The 18,263-nt window shown below is 38.1% G+C and overlaps 1 protein-coding gene across 1 annotated transcript in view; it reads right to left on the bottom strand.

The window, feature by feature from the left end:
• Positions 1 to 1,843: 1,843 nt before the first annotated feature.
• Positions 1,844 to 18,263, bottom strand: part of CD53 (CD53 molecule) — a 28,074-nt gene continuing 11,654 nt past the window's right edge. Inside the window, exons 2-8 of the mRNA XM_045980279.1 lie at positions 9,093 to 9,172; positions 7,456 to 7,632; positions 5,931 to 6,005; positions 5,324 to 5,419; positions 4,730 to 4,810; positions 3,547 to 3,630; positions 1,844 to 2,720 (exon numbers count right to left, since the gene is read on the bottom strand). Coding sequence (XP_045836235.1) covers positions 2,649 to 2,720; positions 3,547 to 3,630; positions 4,730 to 4,810; positions 5,324 to 5,419; positions 5,931 to 6,005; positions 7,456 to 7,632; positions 9,093 to 9,155 — 648 coding nt within the window. The 5' untranslated portion in view covers positions 9,156 to 9,172 and the 3' untranslated portion in view covers positions 1,844 to 2,648. The remainder of the gene's footprint in view (positions 2,721 to 3,546; positions 3,631 to 4,729; positions 4,811 to 5,323; positions 5,420 to 5,930; positions 6,006 to 7,455; positions 7,633 to 9,092; positions 9,173 to 18,263) is intronic.

Below are 18,263 nucleotides of genomic sequence, written 5' to 3' on the forward strand. Positions count from 1 at the left end.
GGATGTTGCTTTCCTCTGCTATATTGCCAAGTTGCAGACAGATTTTCATGCAATCTTTTGAGAAAATGAGTGGTATTTCTAGTTTACTCTTATACTAAGGTATAGCAATTTGGTGCCTCAGACTTAAAAGAGGAAAGATCTCTGCTTAGACTCTCCACCTTAGACCCTGAAATTTGCCATGTACCCTATGTGCCATGAAAACTGAAATCCAAGTTCACCTAGTTTGACAAATGTCCTCGAATTTCTCTTACCCCTCTGGTTCCCATCATCTCAAAGTTTCTGGCTCTAGTATTCCTTACTTTCATTCCACCTCAACAGTTCTCATAATATATTGTTTTAAAGCTTTTATCTAGCACTTTAGTTGTCTATAGTTGGAAGTTTAGTCTATCTTATCAGAAACAGAAATCTTCTTTTTCTATTTGAGTCAATTTGGATGGTTCCTATTATTTTAGAAAAATGTTTATAGCAAGTACAGCTTCTTTTCAAAATGATTGGCCTAGATTTTTTTTATCATGTAGTTTTATGGGTTTTAAAATTTGAGCTGTATTGTGGTTATGGCACAATCTTTATTTATAGTTAATTTTTTTCTTTTCTCATTGTTTCTAACTTAGGCCAATAATTAATAGAGACAAATTAATAGCAATTAAAATAAAATGTAATAAGATCCGTGAAGTTTCTATGAGTGCATTATGGAGGTATTCACAAAAGACATTTTGTCAAGATTTAAATGGGGAGATGTGTGGAAAGCTCTTAGCACTCTATCTCTTACTTGTAAAGACCTCAATAGATGCTAAACTTAATACCAGGGAAACCTTCCTTAGGGCAAAGGAATTATCCAGAGTGATCATTGGATGAATGGGAAAAATAAGTCTGTATAAATAAAGCTCAGAGCAAGTAAATAAACTTCAATAGAACTAAAGTTAGAATAAAACAGCAAGAACTGGAGGGCTAAGGGTGGGACATATCATATAGGTCCTGGTAGACATAATAAGGAATCTGAATTTTATCCCAAGAGAAACATAGTATTGAAGATTTCCCTATAACTACCACTAAAATGACCAATTTTCCTTAAACAGAGGTGAAAGATCCCACACAAAACTTGAAGAACAAAACCCAGTTCTTCTGTCCTTTTCTCTGCCTTCTCTACATTTGATTCTGTATTTAGGTATGTTCTGATTTTATGCCTTATTACATATGGTTATTAGATAATTTAATTTAGCTTATAGAAAATCCTATTAAGCTTTTCCTGCCCAAAAGACATGTGGCTGGTAACCTCTAAAATGACCCCCAATGATTTCTGCTCTCTGGTAACCTCCTGACCCTGAGTATGGGCTGAAATTTTGACTCACTTCTAAGGAATATAATATGGCAGGATTGATGTGATGGCACTACTGAGTTAGACTGTAAAAGGATTGTGGCTTGTTTGGGGCGCTGTATTTCATGTTCTCTCTTGGATGTTTTGTAATGGGGGAAATCAACTGTGATGTCATAAGGCAACCCTGTGGAAGGTGGCATGTGGCAAAGAACTGAGGCCTACCAAGAGGCATATGAAAGATCTTGAATGTATATCATTTTCCAGTTGAGCCTTCAGATGAATGTAGCCCTGGTTGACAGGGCTGATTGATTAATTGGTTGATTGTAGTCATGTGAGAGACTATGAACCAGAATCACTCAGCTAAGCTGCTCCCAGATTCATCACACACAGAAAATGTAAGATAGTAAGTACATGTTCTCAGCCCCTAAGTTTTGGAATAATTTCTTATGCAACAATGGATAACTAATATATCCAGCTTGCTGGCAGGGCAATCAGTCCGAGTCACAGAAAACATTTGAGATATAGGAATGAGAATGTAATGATTGAGATCATAAGCTGTTTTATTTATTGAAGAGATAAAATAGTACATTAACAAAACCTTATTTGATAGAAAAATAATACCAGAACTCTTACAAATGTGATTATCAGCTAAACCACTAGAGATGCCAATCCTGCTAAGTTCTTCCATAGCTATGTAACTCAAAGGCTAAGAGACTGGCTGAAGTCAGGGTATGAATCACTGGGCAGTTACTTCTGGAAAGACAAAGAATCAATAAGGTCCTTTAATAAGGAAGTTGCAAAGTTTCTCTTTGGAGAAAGAGTACTCTGTCATTCCTATAGTGAAGGCCCAGGCCCAGCCAAAAGGAAGCAGAGGGTCGTGACAACGATCCAAAGAGTCTGGCCCCAGAGCTCCCTTCAGCTTCTCTTTTGCTTGGCTTTGGAGAGTGGACTGGGCATGATTTAGAGGCTGGAGCCTTATTTGACAACAAGCAGATGCAAAAATTCAAGTCCCAAACTCATCCTTTGATCTTGAGCCATTAGTGCAGGTTCTTTTGTCTTCTCATGTCCAAAAAATGCTCAGGTATTAGTGTCACCACCTTGAGGGACATAGCTGCCTCATGAGTGGGTAAATCATTGTTCTGGTGTTCGAGATGGGAAATGTCTGGCTAATACCTTCTTTTCTGGTTTTATGATACAGGGACCAAAACAGGGAAAAGATGAGAAGGGGACAAAGACACCAGGCCAAGAGGTGACCATTTAAGCCTTCATGGTAATAACTGATTTTGGGTTTCCAAAGATGAAATAAGCCTCTCCAGCACAAGGCAGTATCATGTCACAGCCCTAGGGCCTGGCTGGTTTTATCAATCTGGCAGTTCAAGGTCAGCGCAAAGGACATCCCCAACACCTGAGAAAAGAGTTGAGAAAATGTGAAGTCTTCATAGGAGGAGCCATGTCTCCCACACCCCTGGGATTAGCCCCAAAAAAGAGTGTCCATCACACTGGAACCACCCTTCATGCCATTATTCCCCAATTCCTTCTCTATTCTCTCCTTTTGCTTTAGAATGGTAGTGGGGGTGATGGTGTCAGAACAGTAGAGGATAGAGTGTTGGGGCATCTTCATCTCCTTAAGAAGTCACTTTTGTAGTCAAGTACTGCACAAGTCAAAACTTTGTGCAATGAGTCATCTCTCCCTGTGCCCTGAGATTCCCTAGTTTCCAAGCAGAGAAAAATTATTTCCCTCTGAGCTTCTTGATTACATCTTAGCTCTTCTGTGACATACCCAAAATACTTGAGTATAAAATTAGTAGAAATGTCACATAATAAAAAAGAAGACAAAACTATCCCCAATTCACCCCTGACTTACCATGCTAAGCAGAGAAATTATGATGATGATTTTTATCATCAGCTCCTGCTTGGCATACAAGGCCAGTTACTCACAAAGAATGCTATTCTATCACAAGCTTTTACACACCAGCTCAGTGAATGACCAAAGTAGAGGTCTGCCTGATTATTTTTAATTTGACTATGAAGCACTCATATCTCTTAGTGATAAGTTGACCAGATCTTGCAGCATATTTTCTGTATGCCTTAAATTGGTAATGACATCATTTGCTACCTGCCTGGGGAAACTCACATTTATTGAGCATGTACTATGTATCTGGTACTGTTCTAAAACTTTACTTGACTTACCTAATTTAATCTTCACAATAGTCCCATGATTAAGTTCTTACCTGAATCACACATACACAGATAGTGATGATTCCAATGTGCAGGAAGTTGGAGTGAAACCACAGTTTTGCTTGTGCATAGCAACCCTAGAAAAAATTACAATTACAAAGGATACCAGTCTATTATTTGACTTGATAAGGAACCTAATTTCAGAAGATAGTTCATATTTTGCTTTATGCCAAAAGACTTAGGCCATTTTTATTTTCTTTCTGTGTATGGAGAAACATGCATAAAGCAAAGAATATTAAACTACAGACTTTTCTGGTCCTGTTATCATCATAGTAGCACCTAACGCCGAAGTCCTAGATTTCTACATACAGAGTTAAACTGGCTCCTGAGAGGCATTTCAGCAATAGATGTCCTTATGTTCTTTAAACATCCCCTGCTGACTTGGGACAAATAAATGGGGAGATAGCCTATGCAATTCTAGGGTTGGTTGCATTTCAGCTTCTGCTGAAATCTGAATCTATCATGGCCCTATACCAAGCTCCAGGCCAGGGCTAGTTGGTGAGTATCTCAATCTTTCTTCATAGACCTAAAAATTTCTGGAGATTTTCAAACAACCCTAAGGTGGATAATACCAGGTAACAGGAATTTAGGAACTTAATCTTGGAATATAATCTTGGCTTCTTCTCTCACCCTAGTCTGGAGGTCTAACATTACACAATGAAAAAAAAATAAGTGGGCAGGTTGTTTCAATAGTTCTACCAACTCTCTCTCCCCCAACTCCAGACTCTTTTACTAATGATTCATTTTACCAAGAGGCTGGATGTTGCCATTTCCAAAGAAGAAAAGCAGAGAAACAGGAAAAGGGGGAGGTTTTCTACCTCAACTTTATAATTTTCACTTTCAACCATAAGACCTACTTCTTGCTCAAGAAAAATGTAGATACAATCCTCTGCCACTATCACATAAACTTTTCCCATCTAATGTAATAGTTTAGGGTAGCAAGATTTGTGATGGCATCTCTAGTCTAATGAGCTTTTTCCTTTCTTTCCTTTTGTCTAGTTATCTGGACAACTTTTGTCTAATTTGTCTAGTAACCTGGGTTTTCTCCCTGGCCTCTATTTTATCCAAGGTTCCTTGTTTCTGGCTGGGAGGACTAAGTCCTGTATGACTGGAGTTTCTAAGATAACTGAAAGTTTAACCAAAGAGGATAAAACAGAAAAGTTGCCAAAAAATTACCTGAACTTGTGGATTTGAGGGACAAGATGCTGGTGGGTGACCGCCCCAATCACTTGTGCCATTTACACCACAACATTGCAGCTAAAAGCCAAACCCCCCAAAAACATGATGGTTAGAAAGTTAGCAGAAGGACAACTGTAACTTGGAGAAAAGGTGGGCCCTTCAGATCTGACTGTAGTGGAAAATACAGAATTAGCTTACTACTATGGCTCCTTAGAACAAAATATTCAGATCCATTATACCATTTCATTCACATAAATCTTCAAGTAGAAAGGTCATGTTTAACTTATTCACATTTTACAGATGAAAAATTAAGTACACAGGGGATTCAGTCTGACATGTTTGGGTCTTCCTTAGATCTTAGTAGGGCTTAGACAGTGAGCCTACCTGAGAATGTGAAGGATGAGAGAATGTAGAGAACTTTGTACCAATCAGACAGATTCGTGTTTGTGACCGCTAAACATTCTTTTGGACCTAGGGGCTGCAGACATTAGATTCTGGACCTTTCAAGAAAGGAAGTTCCTTTAGCCTCCAGGCACTGAGGTTGGAAAATTAAGTCTGGGCTAAGCTGAGGAGGATTCCATATGTACTCACAAATGACTGGATGGAATCCCATGTTGCTTTGGTGCTGTTGTTCGAGTGGTATTGCTGGAAGCTCTCAGTCAGGCTCGTAGACACATAATTATTCAGCTGAGTGGGGCATATTCCAGCAGAGAAGACATAAAATGCAGGTGAATTCAAGGAACAAGCAATTTCTAATAATGGCTGGTGGTTCCATTTGATCCTCCCTTCCAAAAGATCTCCTCAAAGCTAAGGAAGTGAGGAGCGGGAGTTTATATACAGGGAAAAGTGCCTCGACTAAAATAGCATTGCAGGAAGAAGTTCATAGTAGCCTCTTGTCTTTCCAGAACTCTAGTTTTTCAGAGGAAGACAATCAAAGCATGGGCTCTCTTAGGCATGGAGACAGACATTTTCTACTGCCAGACACATGGAGGGAAGGAAGTAGGTGGAGGATAAACTATTTACTTTTCTTCCTATTCATCCTTCAAAGCATGAATCAATTGCAATCTTTCTTGAAATTCCTCCCCCCGCTCCATTTACAGTTAATTTCTTTCTTCCATCCTTCCACTTTGCCTCTATCTCTATTACAGGACTTCTTCTCCCCAGTCAGAAATACAACAATTTGTTCTTTATAGCTTACCTTCTGATCATACACGAAGAGCAGGATGGCCATGGTCACCTCAGCAAGGAGGATAATCAGCAGCAGGAAAAAGAACTGAGGCAAAATAGAGACATGCTCATAGCACTGATCCTAGTTGTTCCCTCACTCCCACTGCACCCTGGGAGCATCCAGACGTGTCTCCACACGTGTACAGAAGTTCCTATTTCTGCTTCCTCAGGCCTTCATAAGCCTTTTGTTTTGTGAGGGATATGTGTCATTCTTGTACAACTAGACTCCAAGTCTTTAGAGGGCAGATCAGCTGTCTTCTAACTTTATTCTCCTCTTTGCATGTGCCTATACGGCTCCATGCACATAACGAGTATGCAATATTATTTGTTGAATCAGTGAAGCAATTTTGACATCAGCTTTTTGAAACAGTTGAGCAAAAGAGCAGTAAACTAAACTATATGTCTTTAGTTTGGGGCCTGGTCCTTTCTGCAAGATCAGGGCTAGTTTAGGGTTGGGATCAGGTGATGGTGGAAGTTGAGAGGAGCCCTGTACAGATGTGGAGAAGAGGTATTCTAATCACAGTCCTAATACTTAGTTATCCCTAGCTGTAGATGCTTACTCCCTTTAAGCTAATCACACACAGCAGAAAACATATTGTCACTTATTCTACTTCACCTTTTTAATCCCAACATTAATTTTGACTACTTAAACCTGTTTAATCTTTTCCCTATGTCTATCAGCTCCCATCTTTTGCCATTAATCTGGGAACTAAGAACAGGAACTTTTTATTCTATGTCTTGGTTCCAGTTTAAGAGTTGACCCATAAGGGAAAGAAAATTAACCAGATAACCTAAGGAAGAACCAAGGTGACTGGGAACCCTTACTAAGGATGGGGTACTACTGTTATATCAAGCACTGTTCTGGGTCCACTTAGAGATACAAGGAGCTCTTCTTTCATAGAGCTTACAGGTAAAACCTAGGCCTAAATGTGCTCTTCAGGAGTCTTAACTGACAGGGAACAACAGAAGAGCTCTAGCATCTCTCATGTTAGATCACCTAGGTCCTCACTTAAGCTGGATCATCATACCATCATGTATCCTGTGCAGATCTGAGATAGAGAAGCATCTTCTGTCATTTTAGGAGGGTCACAATACTCAGAAGAATCTAGAGACTATATTTTCCATTAGTAGTGACTCTGATTCAGATCCTAAAAATACATACTGATGTGAAAGCATTTAGGCAGATGCATAACACTTGATTTCAACCAAACATGGAGAAATAAAATGTCATAAAGGGAAATTATGACAAGGGTCATTATTAACACTGTACAATGAATCCCAAGGAGGATAGCAATGTCCTCTTCCATGTATCCCTAGGACCCCAGTCAGAAACAAAATACTATTGCTCTAGACAGATTTGGCCAGCTTAAAGTGCCAATCCTATGTTCCTATGATTTCCCTGTGCCCATAGGTTAGCTACCAAGGAATGTCTTGCCTGGGACTTAAGGTATCATGTTTCTCTACTTAGGGTACCACATCTGCTGCAAGATACTCACCGACATAAGCAGGCACTTGTTCTCCTTGATGGAGCCCATGCAGCCCAGGAAGGCAACCACCATGATAATGGAGCCCACGATGACAAATGCATTGCCCAGTGTGAGGGAGGGGAACAGGTTGAAATTGTTGTGGATCAGGAAATAGATCCCAAAGCCCAAAATGCAGCAGCCACAGAACTGAAAGAAAGAATCCCACAACATTCTTGAATATCTGCTCACATTTTCACTTGAGATTAGGGTGGGGGGGTGGGGTAACCACATGATGGGTATTAAGGAGGCACATGTTGTTATGAGCACTGGGTCTTCTGTGGAACAAATGACTTGTTGAACACTACATCAGAAACTTATGATGTACTATATGTTGGCTAATGAACATAAAAAAATTTTTTTTAACTTTCCCACCAAAGAATAAAAAAAAATCTATCAAGATTCTCATGAAGAACCTCTTTACCCAGCTTTCCCCTGCGCCTAGAAAAGAAGTGATCCTACTTTCCTCCTGTGATGTCCCACTCATGCTTCGTCTTACCCATATAAGAAACCAAGGGAAGCTCACTGTGAGTAATATAGTATCTTCAAGCTTCAGCTGTCCTACTCCTTGTTCCCACAACATCTTACACATGGTCTTCCCTTTGGAAACCACAACAATATAGAGGGGATGCCTGGTTGAGAAGTTTATCTTGCTAGGCAGAAAACTAGAGAAGCCAAACTTTTCAGAATCTTCTCATAGACACATGAGTGCAAACTTGATCCTATGTTTGAAATTCAATTGCTAAATTTGGTGCGGTGAAACCTTCCCAGAAAAGGTGACCTCCCTTTCAATCAGTTATTCATCCAAGGGATTAAGGGAGGGAGGGGAGCAGGAAAGTGTTATTTATTCACAGAATAGAGGGTCTCAGGTTTCTCACCCATAGATGTCAGCAGTGAGCAGTAGTAGCCTAAAGTCCCCAGAGAGAGGAATAGCATGCCAATAGATCTGCACTGGATAATGATGTGGTACATATACACAATGGAATATTATTCAGCTATCAGAAAGGATGAATACCCACCATTTGCATTGACATGGATGGAACTGGAGGGGATTATGTTAAGTGAAAAAAGTCAAACAGAGAAAGACAATTATCATATGATTTCACTCATATGAGGAACATAAGGAATAGCATGGAAGAAGACCATAGGGGAAGGGAGGGAAAATTGAAGTGGTGGGGGGAATCAGAGAGGGAGATGAACCCTGAGACTATGGACTCTGCGAAACAATCTGAAGGTTTCAGAGGGCACAGGTATGGGGAGATGGGGCAGCTGGGTGATGGGTATTAAGGAGAGCATAGGTTCTGATGAGCACTGGGTGTTATATGCAACTACTGAATCATTGAACATTACACCAAAAACTAATTATGTACTATATGGTGGCTGACTGAACATAATTTTAAAAAGATAACTGCATGGTACTTTTCAATTTTACAGACTTATACAATGGCAGGATGGGAAGAGGGGAAATTATTACTCTCTTGTTTTAAGCTGGGTATGCCATGTGGACATGCATGGGTTGCTCTCCATACCAGGATCTTCAGTAGAGGAGAGAGAAATAAAATGGAGCCGGGAGGAGATGAGCTCCTCATGCTCAGAAGAGGCACACTCACCCAAAAGAGCAGGTTGAAGAAAAACAGAACGTACTTCAGCAACTTCAAGCCACTCATGCCCATGCTGGGATATTTTTACCCTAAAAAGTGAAAGGAAAAAAAGGGGAAATAAGTTACCTGGCTCTATAAGGTGGCACCGGTGAGCAGACAGCATAAATGTTCAGAGTTCAAGATCTGCAGCATGACCTTGGGTTTGAGCTGTGAGTATCCTCTGGGAAGTTTCCCCAAACTCCCTGTTTTTTCAGTCTCTGAACTAAGGTACCAATTGGTTTATCTTAGACACTCACTTTTGCTTCAATTCGCAAGCCAAGAATACTTATCACTGAATTAAGCACTGTAGAGGAAAGCAATAGAGTTGCTTTTGGAGGAGTGAGTCATAGTAACACAATCTAGGCCAATGATCAGAGAAGAGTGCTTGGATATTTACTCAAGAAAGCAGGCTAGGGGTCAGGAATTAATCAGCTGTGGAGGACAGTGACTTGATCAACCAGTTCCTTAAATGTCCTGAGATGTATATATATACTACATTTGGTTTATAAAACTCTCCACATGAAAGTGGGGGAACATACATATGTATGATTCATTCTTCTACTGAAGAAGCATTTATGATGTTTTTTATTCTAGATACTGTGGGAGATATAACTGACTAAGTAGTAGCTATCATCCAGGAGATGTCAATCTTATAGTAGAGATAAAACTAGCTATCAAATATCCAATGGAGAAATGAAGAGATAGCAATGTGAGCTTGATTTAAAAAAAAATATATATATATATATAATTTCATTTTCTCAGCAAGGCATTAATGTGCAAACCCTCACCCTCAATTCTAGAGATCTGAATACACAATTTTGAATTTTCTCTCAGACACAATTTGGCTTTATAGAGTAACTCATATTTTAAAACCACACATAAACCTGCTATATAAAGCAGAATGCTATTTTATTGGGGTTTTTTTCCTGTTAGAGATATGCCTTTTCTAGTATATAGATTGCTTACACAATCTATTGCCTGTACTCTTAATAGTATCAAGCTATCCAGAAATCAGATGGTCTTGAGGGATAGGTCATCTAGGCTATTAATAAGCCTGATGAGCTATTTGTGTTCCACAAGAAAATAATTTCTGTTGAAAAGACCAAATATATATTTATCTCATATTATTTTCCTTTTATTTTGTCCTTCTCCTTCCCTTTCCCCTTCTTATTTGACCCTCAGTATTATTCTTAATTCTTCACCAATATTTTAGCCAAGTTAAAGTAAAATTGATTATATTATAAGTGTGTTTGTATATACTTGGGAAGTTAATATGATGACTTACTACATAGGCTTTGAGGTCAAACTTGAATTCAACTCTCACATATGCCACTAAAGAGCTACATGAGATTTGGAAATTTACTTAACATTTCTAGTCACAGTTTATTCCTATGTAAAATGAGGGGAAATACTTACACCTCCTAGGGTGGATGGGAAAATGAAATGATCTTACAACAGAGACTGATATACCACTGTACTCAGTAAATGGAACCCATGATTATTTTGTCTTAAAGGAACTCTCTGGGAAGGGAGAAATGGAAGTATACTATAAAATTCCATTATGTGGTATGGTAATGTTATTTGAAGATAGACTTGTGATGAATTTATGATGTACAGTATAAACCATAAGGCAGCCTCTAAAATAGCAAAATGGGGAATTAATAAGTCACCAAAGGACTAATAAATAAAACTTAAAAAAAATAAGCCAGCAAAGGAGATAAAAAAATTTTTAAATACTGGATTAGTTGAAAGAAGCCTGAAAAAAAAAGAGGAAAAGGAAACTGCTACGGTCTGAATGTTTGTGTTCCCACAACATTTACATGTTGAAATCCTAATGCCCATGATGGTGTAGGGACATAAGGTTTTGGGACACAGTTAGGTTATGAGGGTGGAACTCTCCTAAATGGGATTAGAGATCTTATAAAAGAGACCCCAGAAAGCTTCCTAGCTCCTTCCATCTTGTGAGGATACAACAAAAAGTCTGCAACCCAAAAGAGTGGTCTCACTTGACCACATTAGCATCATGATCTTAGAATTCCAGCCTCCAGAACTGTGGGAAATATATTTCTGTTGTTTATAAATTACCCAGTCTGTAGTATATTGTGCTTCAGCAACCTGCAAAGACTAAGACAAAAACAAAGAACAGAAAACAAATAGAAAACAGAAAACAAATAGAAAGATGGGACAAAGAGAAAACAAATATGCTCAACTCTATCCATATTAATAGCAAGTAAATGAAATAGTCTAAGTACTCCAGGTGTGCCCCAAGATAGCCAATTGGGTTAAAGAATATTCAGTAATGAATTATCAGAAAAAGAAGAAAACAATCCCATTTAAAAACAGCATGAAAAAGAATAAATGCTTAGGAGTAAGTTTAAACAAAGTGGTAAAAGATCTAGACACTGAAAACTAGACATTGATGAAAGAAATGTAAGAAGACACAAATAAATGGAAAGATATTCCATGCTTCTGGATTGAAAGAATATTGTAATGTAAGGGCCTACTTAATCAGAGGGAGCCATTTTGTTGTTTATACAGTAAACTTAGATTGACCCTATGCAGTAAACTTAGATTGACCCTGCCCCTCCCAGAGGAACTTACTTGCAAAGCCCAGATAAGGGGCGGGTCAGGCCAGGAAGAGACAACCAATCAGTGGGGTGTGCATACTGTTTCCCTAGCTACCAGTCCCAGGTAGCAAAGCCCGGATACAAGGGCGGGTCAGGCCAGGTGGAGACATCCAATCAGTGGGGCACGCATATATCTACTAGGGTGAATTGTAATTCAATTGGCCACCTGTGTGTGACCTAACATGACTGTGCAGTTTTCTCTGTGGATTGTAATCTCATTGGCCACCTGTGTGTAGCCAGGCTCAACCCACATGGCCTTTACTCTTTAAAAGTTAGCCTGTGAGGCAGGGAGGGGTTGCCTCTTTGCAAGAGACAGCCCTGATTGGTCAGTTTGATTCTCAATGCTTGGCGCGATATAAAGATTTGCTTGACCTTCGCTTTGTATCAGTCTCGCTCCTTTGATTACCAACCCTAACAATTGTTAGTCTATACTACCCAAAGTGATCCACAGATTAAATGCAATATGTGTAAGCATTTCAGCGGAATTTTTCACAGATACAGAATAAACTATCCTAAAATTTATGTAGGATCATAGAAGACCCTGAATAGCCAAAGGTATCTTGAGGAAGAAAAACAAAACTAGAAACATTACACTTCCTGATTTCAAATTATATTACAAAGCTGTACTAATCAAAATAATATGACATTAGCATAAGAACAAACACATAAACCAATAGAACAGATTAGGATGCCCAGAAATAAATCCATGCATAAACAGTTAATTTATTTATAGCAAAGGAGCCAAGAATATATGGTGGGGAAAAGACAGTTTCTTCAATAAATGGTGTTGGGAAAGTGGTCAAGCACAAGCAAATGAATGAAATAAAACCACTGTCTTACACCAATCACAAAAATAAAATCAAAATGGATTATAGACTTGATACAAAAATAGTGATTTGAAGGGGGCACATGTACCCCAATGTTTATAGCAGCAATATCCACAGTAGCCAAAATACGGGAAGATCCTAAATGTCCATCAAGATATGAATGGATAAAGAAGATATGGGAGAGATATACAATGGAATATTACTCAGCCATCAAAAAGAAGGAAATCTTACTATTTGTAACGATGTGGATGGAACCAGATGACATTATGCTAAGTGATATAAGTCAGTTGGAGAAAGACAAATACCATATGATTTCACCTATACATGGAATTTAAGAAACAAAACAGATGAGTATAGGTGAAGGGAAAAAAAATAAAATAGGATAAAAACAGAAAGGGAGGCAAACCATGAAAGATGCTGAACTCTAGGAAACAAACAGGGTTGCTGGAGGGGAAGTGAGTGGGGGGATAGGATAATTTGGGGATGAGCATTAAGGAGGGCACTTAATGTAATGAGCACTAGGTGTTATATGCAACTGAAGAATGACTAAATTCTATACCTGAAATTAATGCACTATATGTTACTTAATTGAATTTAAATAAAAAACTAAAAAATGGATTATAGACTTGAATGTAAGACTTGAAACAACAAAACTCCTGGAAGTAAACATAAAGTGTAAGCACCTTGACATTGGCCTTGGCAAGAATTTCTTGGATATAACACCAAAAACAAATGAAACAAATGCAAAGATAAATAGATGGGTCTGCACAGCAAAGGAAACCATCAACAAAATGAACAGGCAACCTATTTAGTGGGAGAAAATATTTGCAACATATATCTGATAAGAGATTAATATCCACAATATATAAAGAACTTATACAATTCAATAACAGGAAGCAAAAACAAATGTATGGTTTACAAATGGGCAGGGGAAGTGAATAGACATTTTTCTGAAAAAAGCCATACAAGTGGCCAGCAGGTATAAAAAAGATGCTTAACATTACTAATCATCAAGATGGAAAATGCAAGTCAAAACTGCAATGAGTTATCACCTCATACCTGTTAGGACAGTTATCAGCAAAAAGATATAACAAGTGGTGAGAGGATATGGAGAAAGACAACCCTCATGCACCATTGGTGGGACTGTAAATTGGTTACAAGCACTATGGAAAACAGTATGGAGGTTTCTCAAAAAATTAAAAATAGAACTATTCTACAACTCAGCAATTCCACTTCTGGGCCTACATCCAAAGGAAAGGAAATCATGGTCTCAAAAAGATATCTGCACCCCCATGTTTATTGTAACATTACTTACACTAGCCAAGACATGGAAACAATGTATGCCTATTGACATTTCAGTTTTCAAAAATGTGGTATAGGTTGCCTGGGTGGCTCAGTTGTTTGGGTGTCTGCCCTCGGCTCTCATTGTGTTACGGGATCCTGGGACTGAGTCCCGCATTGGGCTCCTCACTCAGCGGGCAACTTGCTTCTCCCTCTGCCTGCTGCTCCCCGTGCTGCACTCTCTCTCTCTCTGACAAATAAATAAATAAAATCTTTTAAAAATGTTGTATAAATATACATAAGAGTATTATTCAGCCATGAGAAAGAAGGAAATCCTACCGTTTGTGACAACATCGATGGACCTTGAGGGAATTCTCTCAAAATCCAGAAGACAAACAATCCCATTTGAAAATGGACAAAAGAATAAAAAGGACAAAAGACCTGAACAGATAGTTCACCAAAGAAGATACACAGATGGAAAATATGTACATGAAAAATAACTCTACTTCATTAATCATTAGGGAAATGTAAATTAAAACCAAAATGAGATACCGCTGTCTCCCTCCCAGAGTGGCTAAAATTAGAAGAAAAAGACAAAAAAATGACTATACCAGGGGTTGATAAGGATGTGGTTAGTGAGAGTCCAAAATGGTATATCCATTTTGAAAAACATTTTGCCAGTTTTGTGAAAAGTTAAACATATACTTACATGATTCAGCCATTCCACTCCAAGGTATTTATCAAGAGAACAAAAAGCATATGACCATACAAAGTCTTGTACAGGAATGTTCATTGCAGTTTTATTTGTAATAGCCAAAATCCGGAAACAGCCAAAAGGGCCATCAACAGATAAATGGAAAAACAAATGGTGATATACCTATCAAACGGTATACTACTCAGGAATGAATACAAGTGAACTGCTGATATACAACACAGCATAGATGAATCTCAAAATAAGTTTGGTGGATGAGCAAAACTAGACAAAGAAAAGAGTACATACTGTATGACTCCAGGTATATAAATTTTAGAGATGAAATGAAAACTAATGTATAGCAACAGAAAGCAAATCAATGATTAGGGACTGAGGCAGAGGAAAGCAGTGGTGGTGGTGGGGGTTAGGTAAATAAAAGGAGAGAAGGGACAGACAGGAGAAAGGGATTACAACAGACCATGACTGATCTTTTGGAAGTGATGAATGTTTGTTATCTTGATGTAGTGATGGTTTTATGTATGTATGTGTACACAAAATGTCCTTTCTAATTTGCCCCTGTCCATCTCTCCAAATTCATGGCAATATACTCTGGCTTATATTTTATTTTTAAAATTTTTTTTTAATTTATAAAAGCACTTTAGATATGCATGCCATGTAAAAATGCTGTACATACTAACATATACAACTCGATGAGTTTGGGATAAGTGTACACTCATGAAACCATCACCACCATCCAAACCATAGACATACCTATCATTTCTTGAAGTTTCCTTCCATCACATTATTATTATTTTTATTTTTTGTGGTAGTAATACTTAATATAAATCTACCCTCTTAGCAAATTTTGAATGTACAATACTGTATTGTTAGCTATAGTCACTATATTGTAGAGTATATTTCCAGAACTTACTTATTTTGGGTAACTAAAACTTTGTGCCCTTTGACCATCACCTCCCTATTCACCTCTCTCCCAAACTGGTAGCAACCACCATTTGACCCTATGCTTTCGTGAGTTTGACTATCTTATATTCCACATAAGTGACACCATACAGTATTTGTCTTCCTCTGTTGTGCTTGTTTCACTTAGCATAATGTCTTCCAGGTCCATCTATGATGTCACAAGTGTCAAGAATTCCTTCTTTTTTAAGATTAAATAATATTCCATTGTGAGTATGTACCACATTTCCTTATGCATTCATACATTAATGAACATTTAGATTGGCTTCATAATATTCATATTATGAATAATGCTGCAAAATGAGAATGCAGGTGTCTCTTTGGGATACTGATTTCAGTTCACTTGATTATATATCCAGAAGTGGGATTGCTGGATCATATTCTATTTTGAACTTTTCGTGGCTCCATAAGAGCTCTACCTATTTATATTTCTACCAACTGTGTGCCAGGCTTCATTTTCTCCACATCCTTGCCAACACTTCTTTTAAAAAAATTATTCATTTGTTTACTTATGGTGGTAGAAGAGCAATTACTATTTTTGTTTGTTTCAAGTTTTTTTTTTAATGTTATGTTAGAAACCACACAGTACATCATTAGTTTTTGATGTAGTGTTCCATGATTCATTGTTTGCATATAACACCCATGGCTGAGTGCAATACATGTCCTCCTTAATACCCATAACCAGTCTAATGCATTTCCCCCTCCTTTATAAAGCCCTCACTTTGATTTCCAGAGTCCATAGTCTCCCATGATTCATCTCCCCCTCTGATTCACCCCTTCATTTTTCCTTTGCTTCTCCTAATGTTCTCCATGCTATTCCTTATGTTCCACAAATAAATGAAACCATATGATAATTGACTTTCTCTGCTTGACTTATTTCACTTAGCATAATATCCTCTAGCTTCATCCATGTTGACGCAAAAGTTGGGTATTCATCCTTTCTGATGAGTAATATTCCAGTGTATATATGGACCACATCTTCTTTATCCATTTGTCTGTTGAAGGGCATCTTGGGCTTTTCCACAGTTCAGCTATTGTGGACATTTCTCCTATGAACATTGGGATGCATGTGGCCCTTCTTTTCACTACATCCGTATCTTTGGGGTAAATACCCTGTAGTGCAATTACTGGGTCATAAGGTAGCTCTGTGGTTAAATTTTTGAGGAACTTCCCCACTGTTTTCCAAAATGGCTGCACCAATTTGCATTCCCACCAACAGTGTAAGAGTGTCCCTTTCTCCACATCCTCTCTGACATTTATTGTTTCCTGCCTTGTTAATTTTTGCCATTCTAACTGGTGGAAGGTGGTATCTCAATGTGGTTTTTATTTGAATTTCCCTAATGGCTAATGATGTTGAATATTTTTTTCATGTGTCTGTTAGCCATTTGTATGTCTTCTTTGGAGAACTGTTTGTTCACGTCTTCTGCCCATTTCTTGGCTGGTTCATTTGTTTTTTGGGTGTTAAATTTGAGAAGTTCTTTGTAGATCTTGGATACCAGCCCTTTATCTGTAGTGTCATTTGCAAACATCTTCTTCCATTTTGTGGGATGCCTCTTAGTTTTGTTGACTGTTTCCTTTGCTGTACAGAAGTTTTTTATCTTGATGAAGTCCCAAAAGTTCATTTTCACTTTTGTTTCCTTTGCCTTTGGGGATGTGTCTTGAAAGAAGTTGCTATGGCCAGTGTCGAAGAGGTTACTACTTATGCTCTCCTCTAGGATTTTGATGGATTCCTATCTCACATTGAGGTCTTTCATCCATTTTGAGTTTATCTTTATATATGGTGTAAGAGAATGATCAAGTTTCATTCTGTATACAGCTCTCCAATTTTCCCAGCACCATTTATTGAAAAAACTGTCTTTTTTTCACTGGATATTTTTTCCTGATTTTTTTGAAGATTAGTTGACCATAGAGTTGAGGATCTATATCTGGGCTGTCTATTCTGTTCCATTGACTAATATGTCTGTTTTTGTGCCCATACCATGCGGTCTTGGTGATCACAGCTTTGTAATATAGCTTGAAACCAGGCAACATGATGCTCCCAGCTTTGGTTTTTTTCCCCCCAACATTTCCTTGGTGATTCAGGGTCTTTTCTGGTTCCATACAAATTTCAGGATTGTTTGTTCCAGCAGTTTGAAAAATGCCATTGGTATTTTGATTGGGATGGCATTGAAAGTGTAGATTGTACTGGGCAGCATAGACATTTTAAAAATGTTTATTCTCCTGATCCATGAGCATGGAATGGTTTTCTGTCTTTTTGTGTCTTCAGTTTCTTTCATGAGTGTTCTGTAGTTTCTAGAATATAGGTCCTTCACCCCTTTGTTTAGGTTTATTCCAACCTTTTGGTTTTTGGTGCTATTGTAAATGGAATCAAGTCCCTAATTTATCTTTCTACAGTTTCATTATTAGTGGATAGGAAAGCAACTGATTTCTGTACATTGATTTTTTTATCCTGTCACATTGCTGAATTGCTGCATGAGTTCTGGTAATTTAGGGATGGAGTCTTTTGGGTTTTACACATAAAGTATCATGTCATCTGAGAAAAGAAAGAGTTTGATATGCCACAACAGAATGACTAGGAGGAGGAATTCCCAACAAAGAAAAGAACAAAAGAGACAATGGCCTCTCCCACAGATGCAAGGGATATAAGCAAGATGTCAGAAATAGACTACAGGGTAACAGTTATGAAGACAATAGTTAGGCTGGAGAAAACCATTAATAACCACATAGATTCTCTAAG

Source organism: Meles meles, chromosome 1 (genome assembly GCF_922984935.1).
Source record: "Meles meles chromosome 1, mMelMel3.1 paternal haplotype, whole genome shotgun sequence".
Lineage (NCBI taxonomy): Eukaryota > Metazoa > Chordata > Mammalia > Carnivora > Mustelidae > Meles > Meles meles.